The 11631-nt window shown below is 41.3% G+C and overlaps 1 protein-coding gene across 1 annotated transcript; it reads left to right on the top strand.

The window, feature by feature from the left end:
* Positions 1-2135: 2135 nt before the first annotated feature.
* Positions 2136-10209, top strand: mcm3 (minichromosome maintenance complex component 3; the record flags this gene model as incomplete). Its single annotated transcript, XM_083898237.1, has 17 exons — positions 2136-2210; positions 2453-2565; positions 3696-3904; positions 5300-5430; positions 5513-5751; positions 5841-5949; positions 6037-6190; positions 6282-6413; positions 7017-7225; positions 7312-7486; positions 7575-7701; positions 7789-7939; positions 8650-8790; positions 8883-9001; positions 9118-9191; positions 9732-9828; positions 10011-10209. 17 exons carry the CDS (start codon positions 2136-2138, stop codon positions 10207-10209), a joined length of 2454 nt encoding a protein of 817 aa, XP_083754363.1.
* Positions 10210-11631: the final 1422 nt, after the last annotated feature.

Raw genomic sequence — 11631 nt, forward strand, 5'->3', positions numbered from 1 at the left:
TGAGGCTGCACCGAGAAAACAAAGATAAACACACACACGCAGCCTGGAGAGCTGGAGGTGTGGGCGGGGTTAACAGAAGAGAAACGCCCCTGAGTGCTGTTAAAATCAGATACTCTCACTGTTGACTTACAACACATACTATGTCCTCTGATGGGTACAGTCAGAATGATGTTTGTGTTACTGTTTATGGTATGCTGTTGAATGAGATGATTTATTGCTAAAGGAGTAAATTGTGTCATTCACAATTTACTTTATTGATACTAAAATCTGGGAACTAATTGTACTGCAGCAGCAAATTGTCAGGCACTATGGAAGCCCATTATCACCACTTCAAAAATGCATGCATACCCAAGTCATGATTATGAGATGCTAAGTCATTATTATGATATACTAAGTCATTATTATGAGATACTAAGTCATTATTATGAGATACTAAGTCACGCTTATGAGATGCTAAGTCATTATTATGAGATACTAAGTCATTATTATGAGATGCTAAGTCACGCTTATGAGATGCTAAGTCATTATTATGAGATGCTACGTCACGTTATGAGATGCTAAGTCATTATTATGAGATACCAAGTCATTATTATGAGATACTAAGTCACGCTTATGAGATGCTAAGTCATTATTATGAGATGCTACGTCATGGTTATGAGATGCTAAGTCATTATTATGAGATACTAAGTCATTATTATGAGATACCAAGTCATTATTATGAGATACTAAGTCACGCTTATGAGATGCTAAGTCATTATTATGAGATGCTACGTCATGGTTATGAGATGCTAAGTCATTATTATGAGATACTAAGTCATGATTATGAGATACTAAGTCATTATGATATACTAAGTCATTATTATGAGATACTAAGTCATGATTATGAGATGCTAAGTCATTATTATGAGATACTAAGTCATGATTATGAGATACTAAGTCATTATGATATACTAAGTCATTATTATGAGATACTAAGTCATGATTATGAGATGCTAAGTCATTATTATGAGATACTAAGTCATGGTTATGAGATGCTAAGTCATTATTATGAGATACTAAGTCATTATTATGAGATACTAAGTTGTGATTATGAGATACTAAGCTGTGATTATGAGATACTAAGTCATTATTATGAGATACTAAGTCATTATTATGAGATACTAAGCTGTGATTATGAGATACTAAGTCATTATTATGAGATACTAAGTCATTATTATGAGATACTAAGTCATTATTATGAGATACTAAGTCATTATTATGAGATACTAAGTTGTGATTATGAGATACTAAGCTGTGATTATGAGATACTAAGTCATTATTATGAGATACTAAGTTGTGATTATGAGATACTAAGCTGTGATTATGAGATACTAAGTCATTATTATGAGATACTAAGTCATTATTATGAGATACTAAGCTGTGATTATGAGATACTAAGTCATTATTATGAGATACTTTATTATTTATACGTCATTAAAATGAATGTTTCATAGATAGATAGATGTGTTCATTTATCAAAGTGTTTTGTTTGATTTATTGTAAATACTATTGCATTTCATTATTATTTTATAGATTTTATTTTCGTGTTCTTAGGCAGTTTTTATGTATTTACATTACAGTTTTCTAATACATTTACTTTGTTTAGGCTGTATGGATGATGGTTAAAAATATACAAAATGTCTTTTTTTTAACATACTTTGTTTTTATATATATATAAAAAAAAGTCATTGTGTGTGTGTGTCGCCATCTCCTGGACAAATAGAAAATAAACAAAGCCTCCACAGATTGAAAAAAAAAAAAGAAAAAGAAAAAAATGTCTTCCTCCTTATTTTCCTCTGTTCTTTCTTCCTGCGCCATTTTCGCGGGAGATCTCAAAGGGGGCGGTGTCACGTGACGACACCAACTATTCTATTGGACAGCTGCACGTTCACCCGCCGACTATGCAAATGTAACGTGTCGAGCTGACCAATCACACGTTACGCTTTACTCGTGGCCGGTACGCAGTGGCGCGAAAACCTTTCAGTCGTGTGGTTTGGCTGCGGCGGTGAAGACAGCGACTCCGGAGTCTGTGCACTTTGAACTGTACTCTTTTATTTTTATTCAGACTTTTCAAGTGTAAGTGACTTTCAGACAACATGGCAACTGACGTGGTCGATGATCGTGAGATGAGGGAGGCTCAGAGGGATTATCTGGACTTCCTGGACGATGATGTGAGTCTCTACTTCAGCTCTGCACTTACAGAAACCATGCGGTCACAACAAAAGAAGTCACTTTTATTATTTAACCACTTTGTGATTGATCCGTGTTATTATTTGGTGCTAGAATTTGAGCCTGATTGATCGATTCAGTCTGCTTCTTTACTCTGACCTGAAGCGTCCATTTTCTTGAGATTGTTGTCAGAAAAGTTTTGGGTTTAAAATGTCTGACCGAACTTTTCCTGCCCAACATGCAGCAAGACCAGGGGATTTACCAGAGCAAAGTGCGGGACATGATCGGTGAGAATAAAGCTCGACTAACCGTCAACATCAACGACCTGAGGAGACGCAACGAGGCACGAGCTGCAAAGTGAGGATGCTGCTCATAATACTGTGTGTGTGCGAGCGCGTGCATAGGACCATTTTAGAGTTTCTCTTTGATTCAAATTGAGGCACAAATGTGTTGTCACACATAGTCACATTAACGTGACACTGTGTTATGTTACCTTTTAATTCTGTCACTTGTGTTGTGTAGTGGCTGCAGGGTGAGATGTTGTATCTTATTATATTTCAGAAAATAACAGAAATAAAACAAACGAAGTGTTGAATAAATTCAGTAAAATCAGAACAAAGTCTTCCTTAAGCATTTAAATGTACTGCAGCAGAAGTGATGTGTGTGTTTGTGTATGGTGGTGACCCACTTTTAAAGATGACAAAACCGCTGTGGCCCAAGTTGTAATAACAATTGTTCCAAGAGACCAATTTTGTACAATATCTAAGTTTCTTTTTGACAACTTTTCCTGTCATTTCTGTAACACTGAACATCATTTTTTTGGTCAGATAAACCAGGCAATTCCAAGAGATGGGTTTCTTAAATTGATCAACTGAGAAAATTCCGTTGATTAATCGCTTAGTTAAAGCCCTAATCACATCATTTTATTCATGTTATTTGAAACAAATCTTTCAACTTTGGGAAGAAATAGAAAGCTCTGTGACCCAGAGCTACGTGTCCTCTTGGAAAGAAAGTGTTGTGTGTATGTGTATGTAAATGTCTTTATTGTGCATGTCTGAATATGAGGAGAATTCTTTTCATAAATGACTCTGTTACACATTGAAGTGACCCATGTTCTTCTCATGTGTCCACAGTAGCAGCCACACTGCAAAAATGACATGATTTGAGTTCTAAATTTATGCCATAAAAATCTAAACTTGTGTAAAAATCCTAGACCAATGTGTTCTGTGGTTGAGTTTACCATAATGTAAACCTTATTTAAGAGCAGATTACTGTAAATAATCAAATGAACTGAACAAAGCCATCATTAATATTATCATTACTGCATATCAAGGCTCATCGATGCTATTATCACACATTTCTATGGTGGAGATTTACTGCAAATGTTTTACTGTGTTGATTATCTTCTTTGTGGCAACACAAACACCCAGTGGTAAAATCCATAATCAAGTCCATGACCTTGAATGTCCTTCATCTCTCTCTCTCAGACTGATGAGCAATGCCTTTGAGGAGCTGCTCGTGTTCCAGCGTGCACTGAAGGACGTGGTGGCCTCGGTGGACGCCACCTACGCCAAGCAGTACGAGGAGTTCTTCATCGCCCTGGAGGGCAGCTTCGGCTCCAAACACGTCACCCCTCGAACTCTGACCTCCCGTCTGCTGGGCAGCATGGTGTGTGTGGAGGGCATCATCACCAAGTGTAAGTCCACTTTTCTTTTTTCATGTGGTGATTCCCCCAGGAAGAACATGAAAATACTTATTTTTATACACCATTATCTTCTCCTTTGTCGTGTTTTGGAAAAAGTTGATAGCTGAAGGATTCACGATCACCATTTTGAAATCGGTTGATTATGATTGTTATGCTATATCTGTATATTAAAGACCCATTTTTGCTGTTGTGTGAACCATTACAATTAGCTGAGTCTTAATGAATAGAAAAAACGTTTGTTCTATGTAAAATATTAATAATGTATATGTGGTATATCTCAAAGTGTTTGTTCAATGTATGCAACAATGCTGTTTGAATACTTAAAGGTGCCATATGTAAGAATGTGGCCAAAAACGGTTACAACATTCAAATTCAAAATACTGAGGTCTTTTAGGTTTTGTTTTCTGACGTAACTGGCAACCCGTGGTTGCTCGGTAGCTGAGACTCTACTGACTGCAATGATTGGTAGATGGCGGTAGGTGGCGCCACATGCCAAAACATGATTTCAAACAAAAACATGATTTGCAGTCTGCAAAAATTTTTGTTTTAAGGCAAATATTTTGGCTGTACTGTTGTTGTTGTTGAGTTCAGTTTGTTGTATGAACATTATTCCTGAGTCTCTGTGACATTAGGAGGATTTTATGGCCAGTTGCTTTAGATTTATTACATAATGGACCTTTAAATATTCTAAATGAGTAAATTAGAACAAGTGTAATGTGTGCAGGGTTCAGCTACGAGGAGTAGCTAATGAGATGCATTCAAGGACCCTGTGAAATTTCATCATTTTTGTGCATACTTCAGTGTATTGAGCTGATTCAAGATGCGTTCAAGTAACCTCTGAAATGTCATCACTTTTGCAAAGTCACATGAAGGCCACCAACTAAAGGCTTGCTGCTGCTGCCTCCTTGTAATAAAAAAAAAGAAAAAATGTTGCATCTTTTTAATACAATTGAAAATGGTGATCAAGCAAGTGATAAAATGTTCATGCCCATCCCTCTAAACCATTGGTTCTCAAAGTGCGGCCTGGGGGCCAATGGCGGCCCACAAAAACATTTCTGGCGGCCCCCAATGAATTACAGTTGATAGTTTTAATCCAGGAGCTACTAAGCTTGTTAAATGTTTATTGGACATTACTGGATACAGACCAATATGTGTAAACTGTACAACTACAATCTGGTCATTAGAATTATTACAAATTTGGCGGCCCTTAGTCCAATGTTGGGTTCCTAAATTGGCCCTCAGGTATCAAAACTTTGAGAACCCCTGCTCTAAACGATATATAGCTATTAAACCCATGTTATATTGTGACTGTAGAAAGTGATATCGTCGGCGCTGCATGCATACTGACATTCTTGTACTAATTTCCTCCTTTTTATCGTTCTTCAGGTTCTCTGGTGCGCCCCAAAGTGGTGCGCAGCGTCCACTACTGCCCGGCCACCAAGAAGACGATGGAGAGGAAGTACACAGACATGACCTCTCTGGATGCTTTCCCTTCCAGTGCCGTCTACCCCACCAAGGTACTGATTTTTCCATTTAAGAACCTGTCCTGTGTTAAGTTACAAGAGCCGTACTCACTTTCATCCTCTCTCCTCCTGACAGGATGAGGAGAACAACCCTCTGGAGACAGAGTTTGGTCTGTCCATCTACAAGGACCACCAGACCATCACAGTGCAGGAGATGCCAGAGAAGGCACCGGCCGGCCAGCTTCCTCGCTCTGTGGACATCATCCTGGACAACGACCTCGTGGACGTGGTCAAACCGGGAGACAGAGTGCAGGTTATTGGGACATACCGCTGTTTACCTGGAAAGAAGGGAGGCTTCACGTCCGGCACGTTCCGGTGAGACATGAGCTTGTATGTTAAACTGACTGAGACGCTGAATTCATCCTCCTGCTCTGTTCTGAATCGTGTGCCTCTTTCCTCCTCAGGACCATCATGATCGCCTGTCACGTCAAGCAAATGAGCAAAGAGGTGGCCCCCAACTTCTCTACTGGAGACGTGGCCAAAATCAGGAACTTCAGCCAGTCTCGCTCCATTGTAAGGCTTTTGTAATAGACTGCATGTTTGCAAAAGTCAATCCTTTAAGTACACAAGAAAATAAAAAGCTTTCCTGTTTGCACCCAGGATGTGTTTGATCGGCTGGCTCACTCCCTGGCTCCCAGCATTCACGGACACGAGTACATCAAGAAGGCCATCCTCTGCATGCTGCTCGGTGGTGTGGAGAAGGTGCTGGAAAACGGCTCCCGCATCAGAGGAGACATCAACGTCCTGCTCATTGGTACCCGAGCGTTTCCTGCTTATTTCGTCAGTCAGCCAGGCAACTTGTGATTTATATGAGGGTAATCACCTCGTGTTATTTTGTTCTGCAGGTGATCCATCAGTGGCCAAGTCCCAGTTGCTGCGTTATGTGCTTCACACAGCACCCAGAGCCATCCCCACCACTGGACGAGGCTCCTCTGGAGTGGGTCTGACCGCTGCGGTCACTACTGACCAGGAGACTGGTATGACACACGCAAATAAATACACATACACTTATGATGCATATGAAAATCCTCTTTACTTTTCTGGCTCTTAATGCAGCTTAAAAGTACAGTACATGCACACATTTGTACTGGAAACACGACTGCCAGCAGAACGGCAAAGAACATATGGCTTAAGACTGTTGTAGTTTTGTAAAACATAAATCCCCTGCACATCAAGTCACACAGTTGTTGGTCCACTGCTGCCTCCATCACTAAGTTAACATGTCTCGTCTTGTGATTTCTGTGTTTGAAATCATTCTGTCAGATTTACCAAAGTGAGGCAAACTCATCAAATGAGGTAGAAATCGACCTAACATGCATAAAATGCTTGTTGTCTCCATGGACTGGTGTGGGAGAGTGACAGGGTACAAACATCTGTCCCAGTCCAAAAAGGCTGCATCATGACTAGATAAAACATCAAATATGTTTTTTGAATAGTGCAGAATATTATTGCATAGCTTTTATTAGGTGAGCCTTTTGATTAGTTGCTAAAAATCAGTTTTTCCCTTTTGTTTCCGACTATCACTCAACTGTTCATATTCTTCAAAGATTACAGCGGGTAAACACACGTCTTCTTTTCAGGTGAGCGTCGTCTGGAGGCGGGCGCCATGGTGCTGGCTGACCGGGGCGTGGTGTGCATCGACGAGTTCGACAAGATGTCCGACATGGACCGCACGGCCATCCATGAGGTGATGGAGCAGGGCCGCGTGACCATCGCCAAGGCAGGAATCCACGCCCGCCTCAACGCCCGCTGTTCTGTGCTGGCAGCTGCTAACCCAGTCTACGGCAGAGTGAGTAACCACACACGTGATCAGCAAACGTGTGGGAGTTTTCTATTTTACTTTCATCTTTTAAAAGATAAATGTCGTATTTGCAGTATGACCAGTACAAAACACCCATGGAAAACATCGGCCTTCAAGACTCCCTGCTGTCACGTTTCGACCTGCTCTTCATCGTGTTGGATCAGATGGATCCAGAGCAGGACCGCGAGATCTCGGACCACGTGCTGAGGATGCATCGCTACCGTGACCCGCGTGAGCAGGAGGGAGCAGGTACTGTGAACCAGGGGTTTTGTAAAGCACCGTTCTGCGTAGCTTTTAATATTCAGATATCTAAATAATTGTTGTTTTGCTGTTGTAGCCATGGCTCTGGGCGGCAGCGTAGACGTCCTGGCTACAGAGGATCCAGACGCAGTAGTAGAGGAGGATGAGGAGCTGCAGATCTATGAGAAGCACAACAACCTGCTGCATGGAAGCAAGAGGAAGAAGTACGCACACGCTCCTCTGATTTGACATGAGAGAGAAAGAAAAGGCATTAAGTTGAAAGGTTTAAATGACCTTTTGTTTGGTTTCAGGGATAAGATTGTGAGTAAGGAGTTCATGAGGAAGTACATCCACATCGCCAAGTCTGTGACACCTGTGCTGACAGAGGAGGCGGCCAATCACATCGCAGAGGAATACGCCAGACTTAGGGGTCAGGAGCAGCTGGCTGCTGATATCGCCAGGGTGAGTAGGAACACACGCACACACACACACCAGGGTATCCGCGGGGTCTTAAAAAGTCTTATATCCATCCATCCATCCATCCATCCATCCATCCATCCATCTTCTTCCGCTTATCCGGGGCCGGGTCGCGGGGGCAGCAGTCTGAGAAGGGACGCCCAGACCTCCCTCTCGCAGGACACTTCCTCCAGCTCTTCCTGGGGGACCCTAAGGCGTACCACTAGCTAGTATGCTGTGCGTGTGCCGCTGTGTGTTACAGCTTAGCATAGCAGCGGAGAAAACTTAATGAAAACCCACAGCTAAGCGGAATTGCAAGTTCAACGATTTTTGTGGCTCCGTTTTTCCTTCATGTCTTTTGTACTTTTTTGCCAGTATGGATTTTAAATGGGTCTTATATTGTATTCATTATTGTCTTTAAAAAGTCTTAAATTTGACTTGTTGAAACCTGCAGAGACCCACACACACACACACACACACACACACACACACACACACACACACACACACACACACACACACACACACACACACACACACACACACACACACACACACACACACACACACACACACACACACACACACTGTCACAGGTCCTTCACTTTCATTGAAGTCATAAAAATGTAAGCTTACACCTCCTGATAATTAGTGTTGCCTGATGTGCTCGATGAACAGTATGACTCAGTCCTGACCTCTGCCTCTCTCCTCCTCAGACCTCACCAGTGACGGCCCGAACACTGGAGACGATGATCCGTCTGTCCACAGCTCACGCCAAGTCCCGCATGAGCAAAGCGGTGGAGCTGGAGGACTCGGAGGTGGCCGTGGAGCTGGTCCAGTTTGCCTACTTTAAAAAGGTGTGCACCTGCAGAGCAGTAGGAGACTGAAGGTTTCTGCAGTAACGTGTTTAACTTAACTCCGTTGGTCTATGTTGTACGTCTGTGTCCAGGTTCTGGAGAAGGAGAAGAAGCGCTCGCGACCGGCGCGGGACTCCGGTTCAGAGGAGGAGGACGAAGAGACGTCCACTCAGCGTCCACAGTCACAGTCACAGAGACCCCAGAGAAAGAGGTGAACTGTCGAGCTTCACTCAGCTTAATTCTACATTGTGGCAGTGCGTCAGCTCTTCTGACTTTCCCTGCTGTTCACTGCTGTTTACCTTCTATTGTATCGTCTGTGTCCTGCAGGGGGCACCGTGGCTCTCAGGGCAGTGAGCCCCACAGCCCATATGATTTCAGTGAAGAGCAGGAAGTTCCTGAGAGTAAGAATTACTTTCTATCAAGGGGCACTTTTTTTTCCCTTTTCTGCCCTTTTTTGTTTTTAAAGTAAAACCTACTAAATAATTGATTTGCATATGATCATGTGACATGCTTTATATGTAAAAGTTCAACCACATACAAGCACATTTACTGCTGATTTAAGTCTTACTTTACTTTTCAGAGGTAAATATTGTACCTTTTTACTCTATTTGAGTTGGTTACTTTAATTCTGACTTAACATTATGTGCAGGTTTGATAAGCACAATACTTTTGTGCTTGTGTATTTAGATTTTATTTTTATGTTCGTATTATGTTGTTTTGCTACTTTTGAGTGAGAAGTTAAAGGGTTGAGTGTTTAACCAACTTAATATTAGCATTTAATTGTTTTAAAGTCATTTTTATTAACCGTTTCTGAGAAATATTTTAAGTTTTTAAGAGCTTTACACACTGTAAATAACTGTTTTTGTCATTTGTCATTGTGTTTTTTTTTGCCACTTTCTGTATAAAACATTGCCCTCGCATTGATGTATTACACTCTTTAGTTCAAGCAGGAATGCACAAACCAGGCAAGCAACCACAAGAGGAGGAGCCCATGGATGCATCATCACAGGCTGATGACTCTGAGCTCTCTGCAGAGAGGTACGTCACTGATTCCTGCTGAAATTGCGCCATCTGATGACTTTAAAACAAAATAATGAGTCAACTTAAATCATTTGTCATAATTTGTTGACAACTGTGCTTAAAATGACTTTGTCTTTTATCCTTTTGAGGCCATTGCATCGTTTTATAAGCTGCAACCCTAACATTAATCCCCTCTGCAGACTGAAAGACTTCAAGTCGTCGCTGTTCGCCGTGTTCCAGTCTGCTCACGCTCAGTCGGTGAAGATGAAGACGCTGATGGACGACATCAACAAAGAGAGTAAGGTCGGCTTCACGGAGACCGAGGTTCGCGCCGCTCTGACTCGCATGCAGGACGACAACCAGGTCATGGTGGCCGATGACATCATCTTCCTCATCTGAGGGAGGTGGAGGTGGCTGAGACTGTTTCAGAAACAAATACAGACTTTTAAAGAAACAGTGGTTTCTACCAAAATGTACATTAGTTTCATCTGTCATTGTTTTGTTCATGTGTCATTTTCCAAATATGTTGACACGAGCACTGTTCATGATGATGATTTGTGTCTGCGTAAGACCCAGATTAATAATCTACCCAGCCTTATTCCTCTGCACTTGTTGCTGTTCAGGTCATAATAATGACATTATTAAGTAATTTAACCAACATTGCTGTTATCTGGGTTTGTATATAGTTAAAGGTGAGTTTTGAAATTAATTAACTATGTGTTAATTAAAAAATAAATAAATACAGTATTCTTTGAAGCTGGCTTGTCTTTTTAATTGAAATGTGTTGCAGAAAAGTACATCTGTCTGAACACTGAGCTGGTTTCACTGCTCATTCTTAACCATCTGTCATGTCATTTATAGCTTATTTAATATTTAAATTTATTCCCCATGGTTTTACAAGGTTGTAAACGAATGCACCGATCCACAAAACCAGTCGTATGCTACACACAGAGGAAACAAATCACTGCTGTTCTGTGAGCCGAACCTCGTCTTTTTTTTAATGCGACGGTGATTTATCTGGGAACTGATGCTGCCGGGAATGTTTGCGTTCCCGTAAGAATCAGGTGATTTAAACCTTCCTGCATCAGTAACCAGTGCGTTTACGGGAAACATTTTATTTTAAAACCGCAATAAATCCAGACGCTGCCGTGTGTGGGAAACTCACGCCACAGTTCCATGGTTAGACACCAAGTAGAACACTGGTGGATCAGCTGCATCTTTGCACCCACATGGTACAGATGTACACTCCTGTGTCTGACTTCTGGCTTCATGACGTAACGCGACTGTGGCTCCGATCAGACCGGAGATAAGACCCACAATCGGTCCAGTCATACACCAAACCTCCTGTGTCATCCAGCCTCGGTCTCTTAACACCCACGTCTGACTCATATCAACTGTGTCGAAGACGACAGCTCGCACCTTCCTCGCAGTTTAGTTCACCTCACTTCAGTGTCATGGTAGCTATTTTAAGAAAAAAATAAATCTCAACCTCAAAAGGGTAAAATGCATTATAATAGTCTCTGCTGTTAAAATGTTCGAAAGTAAGCTCACATTTAAATATTTCTGTTTCATATTTATTCCATTATACGTGCATACTTAATATCTGGGGTTCTTTGTTTTTTTTGCACTGTTATCATAGGTTCAGTCATGCTGAAGAATGAGGTAATTCTCATTCAGTGTAAGGCAGGGCTGTCCTAACTTTAACAAGGGCCAGATTTTAAAAGTTACAAATGTGCTGTTTTATAATTATTTAATGTTATTGTCACAGTTATAATTTTTAAATGGAAATTTAACCATATCTAGGCCACACAGGAATGAACA

The sequence above is a fragment of the Microchirus variegatus genome (genome assembly GCF_963457635.1).
Source record: "Microchirus variegatus genome assembly, chromosome: 12".
Taxonomy (NCBI): Eukaryota; Metazoa; Chordata; class Actinopteri; order Pleuronectiformes; family Soleidae; genus Microchirus; species Microchirus variegatus.